Below are 22,016 nucleotides of genomic sequence, written 5' to 3' on the forward strand. Positions count from 1 at the left end.
GGGTGTGAATCCAGCTATTATCATGCAGTCAACAAAGTGTGGTTAAAACCATGGCCTAGTATGGTATATAAGCCCAGTCAGTGATTATGGTACTCTTAAACTTTTATTGTGGCTTTTAATAAAATGTTGTGGTATGAAGGAGAGGTAATCCTTGACTTACAATCATTTGTTTAGTGACCATTTAAAGTTTCATTGGCACTGAAAAAAGTGACTTATGACCATTTTTCGTACTTAATGTCTGTAGGAAATTCCATTCCCCTATTCAAAACATTTCTGTGTCTCTGCAGTTCACAACTCAGTAGCGGTTCCTAGCCTGGGGTTCATGTGCTGTTGAGGTATTTTTCCTTTCCTTTGGTTATTATTCCTTAAAAATGTGAAATTGTGTTTCTTTAAAGATTTTCCCCTTCCCCTTTTTAATTTTTTTTCCCTATAAACAAATGTTTAAATACTTCCTTCTGGACTGTGGGGCATAGCGTTTTGACTACTCCGTTGAGAAAAGTATTCAGTGACTCGTTTATCTATTGTTTTTAGCTGATACCACCTCCATCTATTCAACCAGATTGCTTTTGTTACTTCTCTTTGCATTTTTCCACATCTCACCATTTCTCCCAAACATTGGTTATCTATCATGATGCTACATAAGCCCAGGAACAGCCTTGCTACACATCTTCTTTTAGCAGAGAGGATACAGGGCAAGACTTAAATGGCTGAATCTAAGGTTATAATTATTATAATTCCAGGTTCTTGACTCACCTTTTTGAAAGTGTCATGTAAAGCTTGCTAGAGAGTCACATTTGTATGCAAAGGAAGAAATGCAGTATTATTCCTTGGGGTTTTTTTCTAACCTTCCCTGCCCATTATCAAATTTTATGTACTGAGAATGGTGGACTAGAGATTCATTCAGAAAATTCCCTGCATTTATACAATGTGGCAAAGTACATTCTTTTAACACTGCACTCTTTTGATCATACTGGAGAAGAAGAAAAAAACATTTCTATGTTCTTCATTAAACAAATGCCAAATGCTTATACTAATTAATAGCAATTATGCTGATTGGATGGATTTCAAAATCAGATGCGGTAGTGTGCTGAAAACATTTTTTTTTGTTTCCAGGAGGCAAATAAATAACCAGAAAAGATGCAACCTAAAGTCAGATAAGGACTGTGCATTTTTTTAAAAAAAAAATCCTGTTCTTTGGCCATGAGGAAGAATGGTTGCTTTCTGATTCTGAATAAAGAATGTTATTAGGAAGCTGGCAACACAATCTTGTCTCCCATAACAAAGGACTGTGACCCAGAAACTGTCCAAGCTCCAGTACCTTGCTGGTGGCATCAGAAGGGCAAACAAGGAGACATTTGTATCTTGCTATCTCTCTTTTTTCCCCCAAATCATTTCTCTTCCAAAGGAAAGTGAAGAAAATTGCATTGTAGATTTTTCTTTCCAATGTTAAAAGCCCTTTCTGCCATTTTAGTGAGAATCTGAAGGATCCTGTATTTGCCTAGTTACAATCTCTGGCTATAGAACTGTCCCTGTTTCTTATAATTACAACAGGTGTGTACAAAACATTTCAAGTTGGCAAAGAGCAGCTTTGAGTTCAAAATGTATGGCTCCAACCTCATTGATAAATTTGGAGGCTTTTCTAACTACTGTATTTTGGAAATGTTTTGAGCTTGAGCATCTTTGTAAATTTGGCTGTTTGCATAATCTGTTTGTGTAATTTGAAAGCTTCATCACAGAAACACATTTGTTTTTAAACTAATCTTCCATAAATAAGTAAAATTCAGTCGCACTGTTCAGTTAAGAAGAGATTTTAAAAAGTGGTTAGGGAAAAGAAGTACAATCCCAGAATGAAATCATTTGAATAATTCATGAGTTGAGTTAAATGAAAGGATCCCTGGAGTAGCACTGGAGGAAGACAAAGAATGAATCCAATTGGGTATAGGTGAAACCCTTTGTTAGAGCTTATCTTGTGATGATGAGAGTAGAAACAAGCTTCTTCCTCTGCTCTTATATCTTTGGAAAGTTAGCAGCACTGTTTTGAGCAACCAGGTATCTTGTTGTTTTAGGGAGATCTTCCAGGACAGCTGTGAGGACTATTTTAGACATCAGTCAGATAAAGCTGCTCTGAGTTGGACTTTGGTTGGGCAAGTACAATGGAAATGACATAAACCCATTTGTTGCTCAGTTATCTGAGAAGAGTTTCATCAGGTTAGACCTCAAGATGTTGACAGGGTCCTTGGTGCTGCAAGTTCTGCCATCTGAGCTCAGAATCCATGCCCCCCCCCCGCAGTTGGCAAAGGCCTCTTGGAAAGCAGCACGGACTGGGTCTAAGTAGTGATTAATGCCTCCTTATAGGGGAGGGTGGTTCTACACGCCTTGAAGGAGACAATTGTCCATCCTTGGATCCAGCAGCATTGGATAGTCTAATCTTTTGTCCAGACTGCAATCTTCCCTTGTTTAGTGTTGGTAAGAAAACTAGCCCTAGGTGACTTTTATGTGGGATGTCTCAGGACATAGTTCTCCTGCCATTGCCATTTAACATCTGCATGAAACTAAGCTTCCTATACTAGTGATATATTGGAAATCTGGTTACATCAGAGAATAATGTTTAAATGGAATTGGGCAAATATGTCCCTTTTCTCAAATAAAGTAGTCGATATCTGTTCTTTTCTTCTACACTGAATGTCTAGAGAATTTAGTACTTCATAGTTCAAAAGTGTCTGAAGGTTAAAGAAAGCAATATGAAGTATTAAAAATATAATAGTTAAAACCTCTAGAGTCTTCCTTGCATTCACTTTTAAAGGGTTTGTTCTAAAGTTGAACAGATTTATGAGCAGACCATTAATTTTTTTTCTTGATTTATTCTCTCCTGTTCTATAGGCTGTTCAGTATTAAATCGGGACTAAGATAGAAGCATTTAAATCAATATCCAGAACCATAGTATTCAGGTAAGACATTCATTACATATGCTGTGCATGAAGTTGTGAATGGGTAGTAATAAGATCAGACTAAAAGCCAATAAGATGGAGTAGCTGTTTGTCTAAAAACAATCATTATCATGATTCTGTTGATAACTTTGGAAGCGGGTTCTACAATTTGAAAGGTTCTCCTGGACTCATAGGTCTTCCTGGATCACCTGCTGGAGACCATGTCCAGAGGAATCACAGTATCCCAGCAACAGTGATTCATCCTTTCATCACCATATGGTTCAACTATTATATTATGGATTATAAGTGAGTTCCTTTGAAAATAAGGAACTATGTTATAAAATATGAATATTATATTCTGCAAAACTTTTAAAATGGTACAGTTTTGAGATTGATTTTTGAATGCTGTTATGAGTTTGTATAATGACCACAGTCCTATCTAAGTTTGCTTATAACTTGATTACCTGAAATTGAAAAGGAGAAGGATCTCATGCTATTTAACAGGCAATTCTGTATAGCCAGATGAATGCCTTCTTTTAAACCGAAGCTTCATATTATTGGGGGATGACAGGGGTATTTGGATTCAACTGGGTTATGTTCTGAAGCTTATCATTAAATTAATTTCCTGATTCTTACTGTAGTGAATCATGTTATTGCCTGAATGATTTTAATGCCCCCAACCCTCTAATGAGATAGCTCTCCTGTTTACCTATGCTGGATCATGGAGCAGCAGTAGCTACCATAGGAGGAAACATGGTTGAAAGTACTGCATTTTCCATCTGCTTCACTGTTGCTCAATTTGATTTCCTGAGTTGTTTCTTTGTGTATGTATCAAGGGGGAAAAATCATACATACATATATATTCACCCAGCCATGTATAGTTGTCATGCTGTTCCCTTTTCATAAAAGAAAAAGTTACACAAAGTGAAAAAAGGAGTAAAAAGATAGTAATCCAAAAGTTATCTCACAAGGATAGAAAAAAAGGAAACAAATCTAATTCTAGTTTACGCTGATATCATTTACTAATCCTCTCTATACTTTTGTGCTCATGCAAGCCATCCTTGCTTATCCATATACCACTTCTTGCATTCTCTGTTATTCTTTATACTTCTCACCTCTCTCATTTTAAAGAATTCATCAATTCAGCCTAGCTAAAATCTTCTTGTCTTTTTGAACCATTTATTCTCCAGGTCTATATTTGATAAATGTTTTGAGTTTCATTAATTCTCTCTGTATGATTAATTATCTCCAGGAGGTTTTTTTTTCCAGTGATTGCTCACTTTTATATGCAGTTTGCATTCAATCAGCAAGCATTCATTCTTGATTTTCTCTCTCTGTTTTATCATACCCTTCTGAACCCCATTCCCACTGTATTTGACCTACTTTTATGTTTCTCCCCACATAACCAACTCTCCTTTCTGTATAATAGATATGCAGATGTATGCTACGATACCTAGTCATTTTTGCTTCTTTTGAAGAATATTTTTTGTGGTGATACCAACTAGTAATCAGGGTCCTTTTGAAAGCGCCCACACCAAACATTTCTGCCCCCCCCCCAAAAAAAATCCTTGCAAGTTTTGACAGATGGCTACACTAACTAGTCTAGCTATCTTCCAAAATGCATCTCCATGTGGAAAAGAGATTCATGGAGGGTTTCCTACTGTAATTTTGGAAACAGAAAGGAAACAAAGTTGAGACAATGCACCAATCCCTGTCCTTAGCATGCCCAGTGAATGAATGAATAAATAACAGTAAATAAAAACAGTGCCATCTGCCAGCTTTGTGCCAATAATAGAATCCTACCCTGTGAAGCAGCAAATTTCATATTACAGGTAGTCCTCGACTTGCAAGCATAATCAGGACCAGAATTTCTGTTGCTAAGCGAGGCAATTGTTAAGTGAGTCACTCCTGGTGTTACAACCTTTTTTTTTGCCATAATTGTTAAGTGAATCACTGTAATTGCTAAACTGAATCATGTGATTGTTGAGCAAACCCAGCTTCTCCCATTGACTTTGTTGGAAGCCTGCTGAAAAGATCACAAAAGGTGATCCCAGGACACTGTAGCCATGGTAAATACATGCCAGTTGCCAAGTGCCCAAATACTGATCACATCTTCATGGGCATTACTTTGACAGTTGTAAATGCTAGAACAATTGCAAGGTACTTTTTTCAATGCAGCTGCAACTTCAAACAGTCGCTAAACAAATGGCTGTAAGTTGAGGAACTGCCTGTAGTATAATTTTCTCAAAGATTGGAGTACAGCACTTTAATGTGATTAAAAATAAAAGCCTCAAGTTAGCATCACTGAGCAATCACAATTCAGGCCTAGAGTGTGAATATGACTCGGGTACAATTAGTTAGGAGGCAGAAAAAAGATTCTACCAAATTATGAGAAATATTTTCATTACCTTGATTCAGAAAGTATTAGGCAAGTTCACCACATTTGTAATAAGAACTTTTACTAGAGCCCATTACAGTCTGATATATCTGAAAGTAATTGGTGCAAGTTATTTGAATAATTGATGTCCCAGTATCACAATTTTGATATTACACCTCAGCTAGGCAAAGATGTCTCCAAGTCCCTCTAGTCCTTGAAAACTGTAAAATAAAACTGTAAAAAAACTCTGTAAAATAAAAAAGTTTATAAAATGATATAAGATCCCAGCCAAAATGACTAAAACCAGTGTGTTGCCATACTGCAGGGAAAAATAGGATTAGTGAAAACTATCTACAATTATAATAAACATGTCCAAAGATAAATAGATAGCAAGTAATTTTTTTTACTATATAATAAAATAACAATATGTGCTGACTATATTAACATGATCAGGACAGCTGGATGTCCCAGGTTCTGAAATGATTCTAGGTACATATATGCAAACTTAGTAAAGGATTTTATTAGCAAAATTCCAGCAATCATAGATATAAATGTATTAAATATATATCAAAAAAGGAATGGAGTGAATAATAATGGCATATTAAAGATAGACACATACACAAACAACACTTACAACAAGAAATTTTATGGCATAAGGCATTTAAAGTTGATTTTTTTCTCATTTTTATAACAAAAATATTTTCCTAATAATTATATATAATTAATGCTATAGTAATTTGGCTGAATTTGCCATTTTTGCTTTGTAAGCTAAAAGAAAGCAAAAGCATAGATCTCAAGGGTGTTTCTGTTAGATGGTTTGCTTATATCTTCATTATCTCTTCCACAAAACAAACTATAATTTATTGGCTCAATACATACAATTAAACTGTAAACCCAGGTGGCCAGGACAAGAGACAAAATTAAGCCAAAATGTAATAAATTGCTTTAAGACTTAGTGTATTGGACAAATGTAGTCCTTAACACTCATAGGATACCCACCCAATTCATTTTCTTCTGTGTCAGTGCTTTGTGTTGATCTGGCTAGGATACAAAGTTTGAATGCAGTTGAAAATGTTCAAAAGGTGTTTTTTTTTAACAGTACAGTCTGTGTATTTTCTAGCATTGTTGTTTTTCAACCTTTTGTTAGAGTCTGTCCTCAGTCATCACTTGGTGTCCTTGGCTGCAGGGTTTGTTGCAGACCAATAGCTACAGTGCTGCTGAGATGTTGAATAAATTCACAGATTTTCAAGTCTGGCCTATCTTTCTCCTCTTCCCTTCTTCTCCCCACCATCCTGGACAATTGAATGTGTATCCTTTCATTGATGGTCCGCATATGTTAGCAACAGATTCATGTGCCCAGCATCTCCAAGAGATGTTTGGATGGATGGCTAATGATGAAAGTATGAAAAATACAGAAGTTTCAGATTTGAGAGGAACGGCCATTATGTCAGTTCTGAAATCCTTATTAAAATGAAGCTGGTAGTGAGTCAGAATTTAAATAAGAAAGGGGTGTTATCAAAGGATGGATATGCATTTGTTTTGTTTTCAACTAATTTCAAGCACATACATTATTTTCCATCTCTAATATCCTGCTGAATCTTTCCTTCTGCAAAACTCTTAAGTCATAAAGATTCTGTTCAGTAGGCAATCTGACAAGTGTAATTTGCAGATTCTTGGATATCAGCTCTTTTGCTTGGAGAAAGTTGGAATATTCAGAAATACCCTGCTATTGGAGGATGGACAAGGAGGGATGTGTTTCTCCCTCATCAAAGGACTTCTGCATGAATTAAACAATTCCAATCAACTTTTTATAATCTCTCCATCATACCAGACTGATTAAGTGCAAGCAGCTGAAAAATTCAAAGTATTTCACTTCATTCTTATTTTAAGTTCTGTTTTAGTTCTCCCTTAGAAATTATAAGCATAGTTCCTTCTTATCCCTTGCTTAGTTCTAGATTAAAAAGTAGTCCTGTTTTTCAGGAACATGCCTATTTATATTTTCAATGCCTCAAATAAGTAGGTTGTCTCAAAAGATCTCAAGTATGTCTAATGGAAGAAAAAATATCTGTTTTTTTCTAGTTTATTTAATTTAATTTAATGATTATCTGTTCTTGGTAGCATGAATCCACTGAATGTAAATGGAAGGAAGCCTATTTCTTTAATTTTATTTATTTATGTATCATATTTATATGGCCACCCATCTCACAAAAACATGAGTTTGGTGTAGTGGTTAAGGTGCTGGCCTAGAAATAGGAGACTGAGTTCTAATCCCACCTTAGGTATGAAAGCCGGCTGGATGGCTTTGGATTAATCACTTTCTCTCACCAAACTCAGCTCATAGGATTGTTGTGGGGAAAACATGAGGAGGAAGGGATATTATGTATGTTCGTTGCCTTGAGTTATTTTAAAAAAATAATAAAAGTGGAATAATTTAAAAAAAGATCAGTTGTATGCTGGAAACTGGGGGAAAAGAATCCCAAAGATACTTTTTCATGAGGCAACTGGACTTTCTTGTTTTTCTTTGAAGTCGTTTCACTTCTCATCCAAGAAGCTTCTTCAGCTCTGGATGGTGGGGAATGGCAAGATTTATGCTCGTTGCAGACAGCTGGTCACTTGCATTCTTTTAGTGAGTTGTTAATGCTACTTGAAGGCTTATCTGTATCTTTGGGGTCACCTGAGAAGTGCAAATGTTATGTGGAACCTTCTTGGAACTGTTGAAAGGACTGCAGTTGTAGACTAGAGATAGATGATGTTGTATCCCTCCCCCTCTGATGAGAGAGGGCTGTTCACTTTTGACATCGATGACTTATTTGATCCCTCTTTCAAACCAGCAGTCCTCTCTGTACAAATTGTGGACTTTTCTGTCTTTGAAAGAGTGGTCTTTGTTTTTTAAATGTAAATGGACTGCTGAATCTTGTCCTGATGGGTTTGCTTTCCTATGTTGTTCCATACGTTCATGAAGTTGTTGTTTTGTTTCCCCAATGTACAGATCTGCACATTGCTCACTGTGTTGTAGTGCATATACCAAGTGGCTCAGTTTGTGTCTGGGTGTTTTAATCTTGGAGTGGACAAGCTTCTGCCTTAGTGTATTCTTGGGTTTGAAGTGTGCATGTATGTTTTGTTGGCTGAAGATCCTCCTGAGATTTTACAATATTCCTGCAATGTAGGGAATGGCTATGTTGCTTTTTTTATTGTTTTCTTTGTCTGTTATGGAGGAGCTCCTGCTGGGTCTTTTTTGAGATTTGATGAAGGCCCACTTGGGATACCCACAAGTTCTGAGGGCTTCTTTAATGTGTTTTAGTTCTTTTTTTTTTTTTCCATCTTTGCTGGTAGGCAGGCCTTCAGCTCTGTGGTGTGGGGTTCTGATAACTCCCATTTTGTGTTCCTGTTAGTGGTGTGAATCAAAATGTAAATATTGATCTGTGGGGGAGTTCCGGTAAATTTTAATGTTATGAAGTATAAATGGCAGGAGTATAAATCCTGCCATTCCCCATCATCCAGTCAGAGTTGAAGAAGCTTGTTGGATGACAAGCAAAATGTCTTCAAAGAAAAACAAGAAAGTCCGGTTGCCTCATGGAAAAGCGTACTTGGAATAACTATGACCTGGATGACTGAGAATCTCCATAGACATGGGGGGAAAGAAATGAAGCCTGCAAGGATATTGGAGACATTACAATTATAACTTGTCCAGAATTTAAGAAAGAATAACTGGGCATGGTAAATCTATACGCATTTTGCTTGAAAGACATACTATATTCAGTGAGCCATTTGGTGTTCATGCTGTGGATAGAGCCTTTTCTTTATTCACCAGTCATCAAAACTGCAGCATTTTAAAAGCATTGTGAGTGAAGGCCAGTGTCTGCCTACAAGGCAAAAAATAAATGCAGAGGCAGCAGTTTTAAAGTGAATCTTTCCAGGGATCAATCTGAAAAATTCTTTCCCATCACCTATTTAATTCTTGGCCATGAACTGCAGATGTTCTTTGAACACTGTTACAGCAAATCAAGTTGTAATCTTTGCATGCTCCAAAAGATTTTCTGATAGCTATAATGCCATATGCCTGGACTGAAAGAAAGCTGTGACAAATCACTTTTGTATTGCTGAACACAGAAAAGGACATGGTCTGTGCAGCTATCACTTATCAAGATCAGTTCAAAGGATGCTTTATGTTATAGATACATGCAGTTTGCTTTCCTTTTTCAAGTGATTAAAATTCACATTTCTTCTTTTATTTTGGAAAAATATAAGTTCTTACACTTATTCATCCACCCACTATATCAAAGCAAATGGGTTTGTGGTGTTTCAGACTTAGAACGTAAGAAATATTTAACTCGGTTCAGTAACAAAACCATTTTCATGATCCCCACACATATCATATTTTAAACATCTATGTATGATCTTTATAATCTGGTCGATATACCAATTACACCACACTTCCTTTTGAACACACCATTTTATTGTTCGTAGCGTTTCTGAATTCTAAAGGATTGAGCTTGCTAGTAATGTATCCTTTTTCTTGTTCTATACTGCTTTTATATTGCTATGGGGAAAATATAATGTTATCTTTTTATTAAAATTACCTATAATAGCTCTAAACCAATGAAAGGAGAATAGCTTCTTTTTTTAACAAAATTTTATTAAATTTATATAGGTAAGGAAAAATAGGAAGAATACAGGTATGGTAAAGGGAAGGGTAAAAGGAAAGGGGGAGGGGAAGGAAATAAGGAATTAGGGTAAAATAAGGATAGGTACAGTCACATATTTCAACAAACAAGCAACCGTCCGGTTCATAATAATGAGTAAGTATCATATTCAACCATTTTTAACAAAGCTTAAACTGTAACATATTAAAAATAAATACGTTGATCTATTAAGTAAACACTACTAATAAAATCACAAAATAAATAAATAAATCCTTCTAAATAGCTTCTTAAGAAGATCTAGCAAAAAAATATTCATATGTCTACTGGATAATACAATATAAAAACAATATTGTCCTCGTAGTCTTTAAGTGGAGGCTAGATAGCATCTCTCTGGAGTGCTTTAATTCCGACTCTGTGATTTTAAGGAAACAGTGTCTGGAGAAATACAAAAATTGAGAAGTCATGAAATGAGCTGAAGTGAAATGGCAGCAGTGTTCTTGATGCTAGAATCTGTCAACATGAGAATCACAGAAAGCTTCACAGAGTTTTGCTGTGCCCAGGATTTCACTTTAATCAAGTTTCGTTCAGCAAATTATTCCTGAGATGTTTGGGCCGGCAGTTCGACACCCCTGGTCTAAGCAAATAATTCATCTAAATAATTTGACATGCTAACAGAAAGAAGGGAGATACTCTCCATCTTCTGATAGGATGAAATACAGATCCCCCCCCCCCAAAAAAATGAAAGGAAAATTTATATAATTTTTAAAAAGCTATCACAACATAGGGTAAATTAAGAGAATTATCAGATATTCAAACTCAAATGTTTGTGACAACTTTAAAGCAAAAGAAATAACCTCCCCCCAAAAATCTAATCTGTAAATGATGGGAAAATGTGGAGAGGAAAGGAAGCTGAATGACGTAGGCAAAGTTTAGTAGACCTTGAAAGATGATGCTTCTTTGTCAGTGACACTTTAAGTATGCCTTTAAATCCTTTCATTTTCTTTGTAATATAAACAATTAACAGTGCACCTCATTACTTGCAATGTGGTAAAGAACGTCCTTCAGGAATATGCTTGTTGTTCAATCACTTGTAATTATATGAATAAAACGCATGAAGCAGCCTTACAATGTGTCTTGGGAACATTATCATCTGGTATTTTACTGTTCATCTTACAAATGTAAATAAAGATTAAATGCTTAATTGCTACCTAAAATGTCCTGATGGCTTTCAATAACTGATTAAAACTGTTCTCTGCTACAAGATACTTAATTTCTCTAAATTTGTCAAGGGGATATTCTGGTGCTATCCATATCCATATCCATATCCATCTTCCTTTTGCTTCCCCCCCCCCCACACTTGCAAAGATATCAGAGAGCTTTTAGTCACTCTTTATACAGGTAGTCCTCAACTTACAACAGTTGTTTAATGACTGTTTGAAGTTACAATGGCACTAGAAAAAGTGTCTTATGACCTGTTTTTCACACTTACAACCATAGCAGCAATGGATGTAGCAACATGTTCAGTGATGTTGTAGCTTTTTTCAATACTATTTCTACTGATAATATTATAGTAATACTGCATATTTATTAATAAACTAGTGATTATTTTTAAATATAAAATATCAGGCAGATTTTTTTCCTTTTTAGTTTCTTTGGGGTTATTCCTTTTATATTTATTTATTTATTTATCTATATAAATAAAAATGTAAATGTTTGTTGAAAATCTTAAATCTCCGAAAGTTCTTCACCAGTTGCTTTGAAATTTTGACACAACGTTGCATTCAAATATGCATGTGTTTTTATATACCAACATTGCATTCAAATATGCACGTTTTTATATACCTATATTATATAGATGTCACACCTGTGACAGGTAAAAACATGTTTTTTTTCAAAAACAGCGCCATCTGTTGGACGTAAAAGCAACACACGCTAACGTGCGCTTTTTCTTTTCTTTCTTTTCCATTTAACCAGACTGAGCCACAGCAATGCATGGCCAGGTACAGCTAGTTTCAATATAAATTTATTATGGTCGTAGACCAGTGCATGTAGAATACCCTGTGAATGAACACCTCTGCACACACACAATCTTACTAGATAATAATAAACAAGTTAAAGTTTAAGAGAGAAAGCTTTCTGATGGCTGTGTGTGCTGTATTTCTAGCTGACAGCAGTGACAGTATATCAGTTGTGTACTGGTGACAGGAAGGCTAGAGCCTTCCCTAGATCTGCTTGCTGCTCTGTATCTTCTATCTTTTGCTTCAGGGTTTGTTTCACCTGATCATATTTCATCTTAAGAACTAAGGAGAGAGAGAGTAGCCTAGATTTAAAATATTAGATTCAACAGCTTATAGAAGCTAGACACACTCTTGACTCAACTTCTATCATACCTGTCTCCAATCACAGTAGATGTGCCTTTGGAACACAGTGAGGTATCTGGCTAGCTGCTCTGATGAATTTAGATTGTACCCTCTCCAAGAAAGTGAAACAAGAAGCTAGAGGCCCAGCCTGAGTTCCATAGAGGAGATGGGCTAGTGGAATAGCCTGAGCTTAAGTGCAGCTGGAACATAATATCCTCCCTTGGTGCAGAAAAAATTGAGGATGGCACTGGCAGATCTTTGTTCAGTGGCAACAGCATATTCATAATGGGCTTCATCAAGCCAGTGGCATGCATGACTACTCCTAAATACTGAAAAGCAAGTCACTTATTGAAATATAATTATTTATTATATCTTTGATGACAGTCACATCTTGGCTGCAGAAATTCAGTTGACTAATAAGTGGTAATGAAGTATTACAGTTTTCTGTGTCTTTGTGTTGCCATCTAATTGATATATGGATTTTTTCAGCCTAGGTATGGTAGCCCTTATTCTCTCTTTCTCTTTTTCTTTCTCTTTCTTTCTTTCCTTCTTTCTTTCTTTCTTTCTTTTTCCTTTCTTCCTTCCTTACATTTTATCCTATTTTTTTTCTGGAAGCATCTCTTGTTATGATCCTTACACTAATTATGTGATTTATGTTCAGCTGAGATATAAGTGCCTAGTTCCATGATCCCATGGGACCTTGTCTGTCTATGCTTGCTCCTGCTTTACTGCAGAACTTTTGTGAATTGTAGCTCTATATTTTTAAGCTATTTATATATCTTGTTCTCTAACAGTAGCCATAATAATGTATATATAACTTGCTTCAATTGACAAGAAAACCTCTGATTGTAAGAATGAAGGAATTCAGTTAGTATTTCCAGCTTCACCATCTACCTCTGGGGAAAAAAATATACATTCATTCAACTAGTTGTTATACAGTATCTATTTTTGTGTGGGGGGGTGTTTTTTCTTTGTGACTATAATTGGTACCCAGATGAGATGAAATTACTTTTAGATTCTCTTTTTAATAGCATGTTAATAATTCACACAGATACTGGAAATGAATTAATTCAAAGCTAAATATAATTTGCCATGAGCTATATGGCATTAAATGTCTCCGCACTCCGTCCTGTTTCCCAGAACATGTCAAATATTGGAGAATAGAGAATTTCTCAGCTTGCAGAAACCTGAATCTATTATTTAAACGGTTTTTTCCTGGGAACATATTCAAAATATTGTAATTAAAAATGGTCCTTGTTTACTTAGAAACAAGATAAATAAACAATACAGTAGAAAGTTTACTTTTTAATTGTCCTGCAGTGCACACGATCATTTTAGCTAAAATGTAGCATTCATTCCTTTTCATTTTCTCTTGCATTGTTACATTGGCTTACAATCATAAATGCAGTGATGTGGCTTATTTCACCTACCTTTTTTCTGTATCACAAAACATCCTTGTTCATTTAGAAGTGGTAGAATAATGCTGTATCTCTTGAAGGATCATAACCTGGAGGGAATTTAATCCACATTAGGTTTTAATCATATAGAAAGTGTTTATTTTTGAAAAGTGTGCTAGAAAAATACCTTAAATTAGGGACAAGAATGATTGGATAGATGAAGTCAAGTATCTTTATTGGTACATAGAATTATAGTGGTTATGAAAACCTGCAAAAGAGCCTCAAACAAAGATTACTGTCAGGCCACAGGAACCAAGAAAGACACATAAAGTTACTTCCAAGCAATTTCCTTTATCATTCCTCATTTATAGATAGAAACCCTACCAAACTAAAGCAACTTCTTGCACCATCAAATATATACTCTGAGAATTGCTAGGGTGGAGCCGTCTTAACTCGCTTTCTTTCCAACCAACTGCACTGTCACTTGGTCCTCTGGAATGCAGCCCCACCCTCCTAGGAATCCAGGCTACATTCCACCACAGTTCGGATTATATACATTTGATTAAAATCTATGTTAAAAAAGTGTTTAAAAATGTTAAAAAAATAAAAGCTCTACATATTGCAGTATATTCTTGGAGGCAATTTCACGGTTATTCTGATAATATATTGGGAGATGACTTCAGGTGGGGAAAATGGTGCCTTTTAATGGATATGGATTTGCAGCTTGTTTTGCCTCCTGCACAGCAGGGTAGCCTTCTTTTTCCTCCAGATTGAAGGAGGAAACCAGAAATTGACCCACCTGGCTTCTGGTTTGTCACTCCTCATGACTAAATTGCAGAAACAGAGGTTTCCTCGATTGGCTTGTGAGTTGAGCCATAGAGGGTGGGGATTTCCATCAAGTTCACAGTTGTAGCATAAAAACCCCAGAGTTTTGGGGTTTAATGAACAAATGCCTCTGACCCCTTCCATAGTTCAAACTAAGATAAAGTGAGATAGGAAGGAATACATTCAGATTGCAAGATTCTATCACAGTAAAAGTAACACTGGCGAATATGTCATTGATTTCTTAGTCTGGCCTACCTTATAGGGCCAAAGAAACCTATGCAAGATATCCCATGTGATCTATCCTTCAAAGTAGTGGAACTAGTGAGTCAAGTCTTTTCTAGGGTTTTCTGGCATGTATTTGCCTACATGGAAGATACTTCTACTAGAATATGGTTTAAATAAGTCTGATATTTATCCACAGAAGAAACTGTGCATTTTATATTTAGCACACATTTAAAAGGTTTCCAGTTTTCTATCTAAAGTTTGCATACAGAACCTGCTCCATCAGGTTGGTTTTTCCTTGAAATCTGCCTGCATGCCAGGTTATGCTACTCTTGAGCACCATCTTAATGAGGATGAAAAGGTTTCTTGATACTGGTTAAGATGTGTGCTTTTTTAGATCAATTGCACTATCAGCATCTTTGTAGAACACTATCATTTTTGCATTACTAAGGTTGTGGGTAGAATTTCAGACTCAGGAACAGTAAAGGTCGGGACAGTGTGGGCTGTGTTCTGATTTGATGTCAACTGTGGGCAAATAGCACTCTGTGTGTCTCCTCACTACAAACTACCCACTCGCACAAGCATGGCAGCAAATTACTCTTAGGAAAATGGTGAATTGCCTGCTTATAAGAAGATGTCAGTGCAGCTGGCAGCACTTTAGATTTCTCTGTTTTAGAGAGCCTGCATTTGGACCTAGTTTAATGTTAGTGTTTTCACAAATGAGTTGGCAGCATTTGTTTCATCCAGCAAAAAAGCTTTCTTTCAGTACTTCTCAGACCTCAAACAGCATACTAATTATTGTTGCCTATCCTGTATGCTGCACCCCAAGCAATCAACAAGTTGATTCCTGGGAGTGAAATATTTGCAGAGGTAGCATTCTTGTTCTTAAATAATGAAGCAGTTCTGGAAACTGGAAAAGAATGGAGAAAAAGATGGGGAATAATCTTCTGCCAGTATCTATTTGGCCATTGAAACCTGTTCCCATTCCCATTTACAAGTTAGTCCTCATTTAGAAGCTGCATTGTATAGTGTCAAGGAAAATCCATTAAAGGCAAGATTTTAACAATAACAGAATCAGACACAAATACATCTTTCCATAACATGTGTCATTGTTCCACTGCAAAATCAATTCCTCAGTTTCCACAAATTCACTTCCCCAATTACCAGGCATTCAAGTTTGTCATATTATGAAAGAGGCCATAGCTCAAACTTTGGCTTAATACTTCCAACAGGCCTAGGCCTTCATTTTTCAATAAGTCCTTTAATACTGAGATCTGTCGAGGTGTTTAAATCAGATAAACAAATAGTGATAGATTTTTTTCCTTTCACAGTAGTGACCATTCACAAATATAATGCTAATAAGTAGTAATAAAATTATTTTCCAACCTCTACAGCAGTTAGGACAATAAAAGCCTTCAGTATGAAAGGTCTGGTCAGTTTCAGGCAGGCAGCTGCCAGCTGACCAGAAGGTTCTAATCAATTAAGGCAGGGATCTGAACTTGTTAACTTGCAGTGGCATTTTTAGGGACTACTAAGCTCTGAACAAAAATTAATGCAGGAAGAGATAATTTGCTTGCGCAAACTCTCTGCCCTTTGAGGAGGCAAAAAAGAAAAAAGTAAAACAGTTGAGCTGCATATTTGCAAGAACTACAGAGCTGTTATTTCAGATCATTTGTCCTTGCTCATTTGCTAATAATAATAATAATAAATAATAATAATACTCTTCCCCCCCCCAAGAAATACCAATACTTTAACAGTGAAATATTAGGAGATATGGTAGATAGGATAAGTTCAGGGAATTTTTGAAAGAAAGCTCCAGTGAAATTAGTGTGCACAGCCTTCCACAAAAATGATTCTCCCTTACTCTCATTCCTATTAACACTGGTAATATTAATTACATTTTATTCAAAAAATGACCAATTGTACAGTACAGTACCTCTACATATGCTGGTGGACACAGTCAAGTGACTTGTTTTGGGCTAAAGGAATTGTTTAAGAATTCTACATATAAGAGTGAATTTAAATACTAAACATACCTGCCCCTGCTTAGGTTTTGTTTTGTTTTTTAAGAAAGAAATACGAGATAACACAGTGTTGTCATCTGAATTATATTAAACCAAGAAAGTCACTGATTGTGAAATTTGTTCTTGTTTGTCTCATTCCAGTGAAGATTTAGAAAAAATGAGGCATATATGAATTTTAATACAGTAGTAGCTTACTAATTCTTCTTTCTTTTTTTTTATAGTAATTCCAAACATATCAGTATACTTCAGCAGTAAAGGTGCCACTTTGTCTTCTTGGAGGAAACTGAGGACATAGAATCTTAGCCAAATATTCAACATGATAACTCAAAGGTATCTCCTAACCTACATGGTCGTGGTGCTCACTTCATATCTTCATAACCTCATCAGAGCCATTGAAGTCCCACGGGATCGTAAGTTCGCTGTTTTATATTTTATCAATTCATTTTCATCAAGTTTCTCAGGCATGTTATCATGAATAACCCAGCAAGGAAGAGCAGTGATCTTCAGAAGAGTTGAAATCATAATCATCTACCATTTGGTAAGCAGTCACTAGGGTTTCAGTATAAATAAACCCAATCATAGATTTATAAAGATAATTTACGGATATTCTTAGTATACTAGTGTGCCATTGCCTTGATTTCTTTCTTCCTCAAAGTGTAGTATAGTTCAAGGTCTAGTGTTAATTACCTCAAATAAAATAAATTGGAAGATTTAAAAATCATATCAAGGCATTCTGATTAAAAGCAATTCAGAGTTTCATGGAATCCATACATCACTGGACCAGTCTTAGTTCTGATCTAACTCACCACATATAATGAAGCATACTCTTACTTTGTTTTTTATTGTTCAGGATGAAGGTGATCAGCAGGTATGAGTATTCAAAACAATTCAGTTCCATGTTCAGAATTATATCTAACAGGACTTTGAGGTATACCTTCTTTTGAGATATACCTTCTTTTAGAAAGCTTCCCCTTCAGATGCCAACATAGTCTTGAATACTATCAGAAAGCCTACTACATATTTCTACTCTGAACTGGAGGATGATGGTAAAGCTTATCCTTTAGCTAGGGGGTCCTGGAAATTAGGGTTAGCATCAGAATCATCTGCTGTATTCTGAAAGGTACAAGTGCTGAAGTTCTGAAGAAACTTCAACCACAAATATACTGTCTGAGGTATGTTAAATTGACACCATCCATGCATGCTGAAGTTGAGATTTGCATTAAAAACTGTATTATTTCATTAGACTTGTATTGACATGATAAAGTATGGAAGCTAATTCATATATATGGACATTGATTGAAAATAGATGGGAATGCATTTTGAGTTTCTGCATAATCTAATCTCCATCTTTTGGATGTGTAAACCAACTCCCAGAATTCTCAGTAATGGCTATGCTGGCTGAGAAATTCTTGGAACTGAAATTCTCACATCTGTGGGGCATCAAGATTAGGAAATGCTAATATAACATGATTGCTCCATTCCATTTCCTGTTTCAATATACCATTGTTTGTGAGGGTTGAAGTATTTAATGATCAACACACTGTGCCAAAAATGGTTCTGACTGAGTGATGATCTGTGAGGTAAATCAAATCTAGGTTATATAAAACTAGGCCTTTTATATAAAGCAGGTTGTTGCAAGTAGGTTCTAAACAAGCCTTTCTTTGCCATAATTATTGAATCCAAAATGAGAGAAAGCAATACTATCAGGTTTTTCTGATTAAGATTTTATTTGGAACTGTTTTTTGTTCTAATCTTGACACCTAGTTCAGATTTAGAAAGAATATTCAGAATATTTTTCAAGTTTCCTCAGTATTGTCTTTTCAACATATTTTTCATTTTCCTGAAATTTGAGGTAACTCCTAGAGTCATAATCCACTGTATTTGACTAGAAAAATCTGGGAAATAACAATCTTATCAATTGCCTTGGAATATTAATTTATGAAATAATTTTAATTACAAATCTAATAACACCTATCAGAATAATATTTGATTCATCTAAAATAAACTACACTCTGTTGGGATTAGAATGATAATTATGGGATATGCCTCTCCTTTTCTTCCTCACTTCTATCTTTTTTGTGTGATGGCACAATTTGGAAATAAACCTCTGTTTGATTATCAATGACAGACACTCGCAGATTCAGAACAATTTGGAAATAAACCTCTGTTTGGTTATCAATGACAGACACTCGCAGATTCAGAACTTTATTATACACATTAGAAAACTACAACTTTACATTACTTTTTGACATGATAGCCATACAAATTGAGGCACTTGTCATAACATCTTACAAGGTTTGAAATCCTTAGTAATAGTCGCTTGGCATCAAATCTGGGCTATTGGGGGGGGTGATCAAAAACATCCCAACAGAACTGCTTCAAACGTTCTTTGGTGTGTCTAGCGGTGTGCAGGTGAGCATTATCATGAACCAACACTACACCGAAAGTCAGCATGTCCCAACGCTTGCTGGGGATGGCTCGTCTGAGTTTTTGTAACGTTTCACAGTAGACTTCTGAATTGATGATCAAATTACACACCATGAACTTCACTAGCAGAACTCCTTTGGCATCTTCACATTTGGTGGGATTTTCTATGGCACCACTTCAGGTGTGGTATTGGTTCACGATAATGCTTGTCCGCACACCGCTAGATGCACCCAAGGACTTTTGAAGCAGTTCTGTTGGGATGTTTTTGATCACCCCATTGCAGCCTTAGATCTAATTCTGGTCAGATGCATTGGACAATGTGGACATATAAAATATTGCCATTCCCATGGACTAATTTCATGATATCAGCCATTGATAATGTACATTATAGAGTGCAAGTTCCCCATGATTCCATTTCATGCAGACCTTAACCACGTTTCAGGCAATGAGGGAGGTATTGAAAAGATGGAGAAGGAAATGGCAAATACAGAGGAAAAAATAGTAAACTGCAAGAGTGAAGTAAAATATTGTGAAATCAGAGAGATGGGAATGATATCCTCAGACTCTATTGGTTTTAGTCCCAGCCATTTTTCTCTCTAGACCTAAATATGCAAGGATGTATACATTACATATATTTATTTATTTATACTGATTTATATGGCTTCCCATCTCAATAATGTGGCTCTGGGTGGCTAAAACAATTAAAGTACAATATAAATGTATGCTGTATAAAAAAAGTAAAAGCTGCCTTTTACAACTGTCAAAACACCATTCAGCAATAGTGGGGGATCAGTTACTCCCCTGACCCTTGCCCCTGAGAAAACAGCCAGGTCTTCAAGGCTCTTCTGCAAAATGTGCAGTATGATGTCTAGAGGGCAGGCACAGTTGTAGAAAAGAACGCTTCCTTGGTCCTACCACATGATAATTCCTAATAAATGGAACCTGGCATGCCTCTCTTGCCCAACTTAATGGGCAGATATAAAAAATTAGAGTGACCCAGTTCCTCACAAACACTGGCATCTCTGAAAAAATATGATCCTCCACAAGAAAAATGCTTTCCTAGGCATGTATATAATTCTGATTTTATTTGTGAGAAAACACTGGATTTACTTTTATTGGTTTTACTTAAAGATTAAGTATTTTCTGTTCTTTGTGCTGCCAACCTGTAGGAAGCTTGTTGCTAAATTACTAATCACTAAAAGTCTACTGAATTAAAAGTTGTTTAATCCATAGAGTCTATATAGGAGACTCTCTGTGATGATCAAGAAAGGTTTGTTGATATTTTTTCTTCTTCTTTTGAGTGGAAATTGTCATTAAGGAACATATAAAGTTCAGGAGAAAAATAACACTACTTTGTTATTGAAAAAACAAATCCAAAATTACTTATGACTTGTTTCTCATCAATTGTGTCTTTCTTCAGGATTCCATATTTATTGAAGAGAGAGGAAGGATGCCTATTTTAATTCATAACATTGTCTTTTTCATTATTTCAGTTGTCTATTTTAAGTATAATTTACTTTCATTTGGAACTTTTCTAATATGTAGGAGATACTTTTTATATAAAAAAATGGTATCTTCTAATGGAATAAGTAAGACTCATTAGAATCTGATCCCAGATTGAGAAAAGCTAAGTAACATAGAAGTCATTATTGTTTGCATTATTTTTATATACATTCCAAATATGCCATGGGCATCCCCTTCATCATAAAGCCATCATAAGGACACCAACTAAGATGATCCAAGGCCTGGAAACTAAAACATATGAAGAACGGCTGCAGGATTTGGGTTTGGCAAGTCTAAAGAAAAGAAGAAATAGGGGAGACATGATAGCAGTATTCCAGTTTTTGAGAGGCTGCCACAAAGAAGAGGGGATCAAATTATTCTCCAAAGCACCAGAGGGCAGAACAAGAAACAATGGTTGGAAACTGCTCAAAGAGAGAAGCAACCTGGAATTAAGGAGAAAGTTCCTGACAGTAAGGACAATTAACCAGTGGAACAGCTTGCCTTCAGAAATCGTGGGCACTCCATCACTGGAGGTTTTTAAGAAGAGACTGGACAGTCGCTTGTTTGAGATGGTATAAGTTCTCCTGCTTGAGTGGTGGGCTGGACTAGAAGACCTCCAAGGTTTCTTCCAGCTCTATTCTATTTATTAATCAATTTTATTTCATATTGACTTTCTGATTCTATTAATATAAATATCTAACACATTTTTTAAAAAAGACAATCCCTCATAAATTGACATAAATCAAGTTTTTAATAAGCTCCTGCCCACGTTCATAATTCTCTTTTTTTTTCAGATTTTTACTGTTCATTGAATTTGTTCAGGATTTTGTTCCAGAGCTTAACTGTCGGGCAACATGTAATTCCCTTAAAAGTATCATTTTCATTTATCCAGAGTCTTCATGAGGCAGAGATGTTTTGTTTAGAGCTGCATGTTTTATGCTTGTGATGGATAGTGTCATCAGCAATCATTTCCCAAGAATAGGTATAGCAGTAGTCTTCAATTCACAATCCTTCATTTAATGACTGTTCAAAGTTATGACAATGCTGAAAAAATGTTTAGTGTTGGATTTTATAATTAAATATAATCTGGCAAATAATTAAATATTTTACCATTAACTCATTTATTATGCCAGCTGTGAAGATAGACTGAATTAGCCTCCCAGGAGGGAGGGAAGTTTATGCTAGTCTCTTTATCCCCTATATGTATAAAAGTCTTCAGACTATTTCTGGAGGTTCCTGGCAGTTCATGATAAGTTCTCCAAACAATCCTAAATCTGCACTGCACGTTAGACACATTTGTTAAACATTGAA

The 22,016-nt window shown here is 35.7% G+C and overlaps 1 protein-coding gene across 17 annotated transcripts in view; it reads left to right on the forward strand.

Annotated features, from left to right (window-relative positions):
• NFASC (neurofascin) overlaps nucleotides 1-22,016 on the forward strand; it is a 163,995-nt gene that overhangs the window by 47,822 nt on the left and 94,157 nt on the right. For all 17 annotated transcript variants that reach the window (XM_039341080.1, XM_039341163.1, XM_039341051.1 and 14 more), the window contains exons 2-3: nucleotides 2,881-2,948; nucleotides 16,997-17,185. In XM_039341080.1, the coding sequence (XP_039197014.1) occupies nucleotides 17,092-17,185 (94 nt within the window). In that variant the 5' untranslated portion in view covers nucleotides 2,881-2,948; nucleotides 16,997-17,091. The remainder of the gene's footprint in view (nucleotides 1-2,880; nucleotides 2,949-16,996; nucleotides 17,186-22,016) is intronic.

Source organism: Crotalus tigris, unplaced genomic scaffold (genome assembly GCF_016545835.1).
Source record: "Crotalus tigris isolate CLP2741 ecotype Arizona unplaced genomic scaffold, ASM1654583v1 scf7180000017550.10884619, whole genome shotgun sequence".
NCBI lineage: Eukaryota > Metazoa > Chordata > Lepidosauria > Squamata > Viperidae > Crotalus > Crotalus tigris.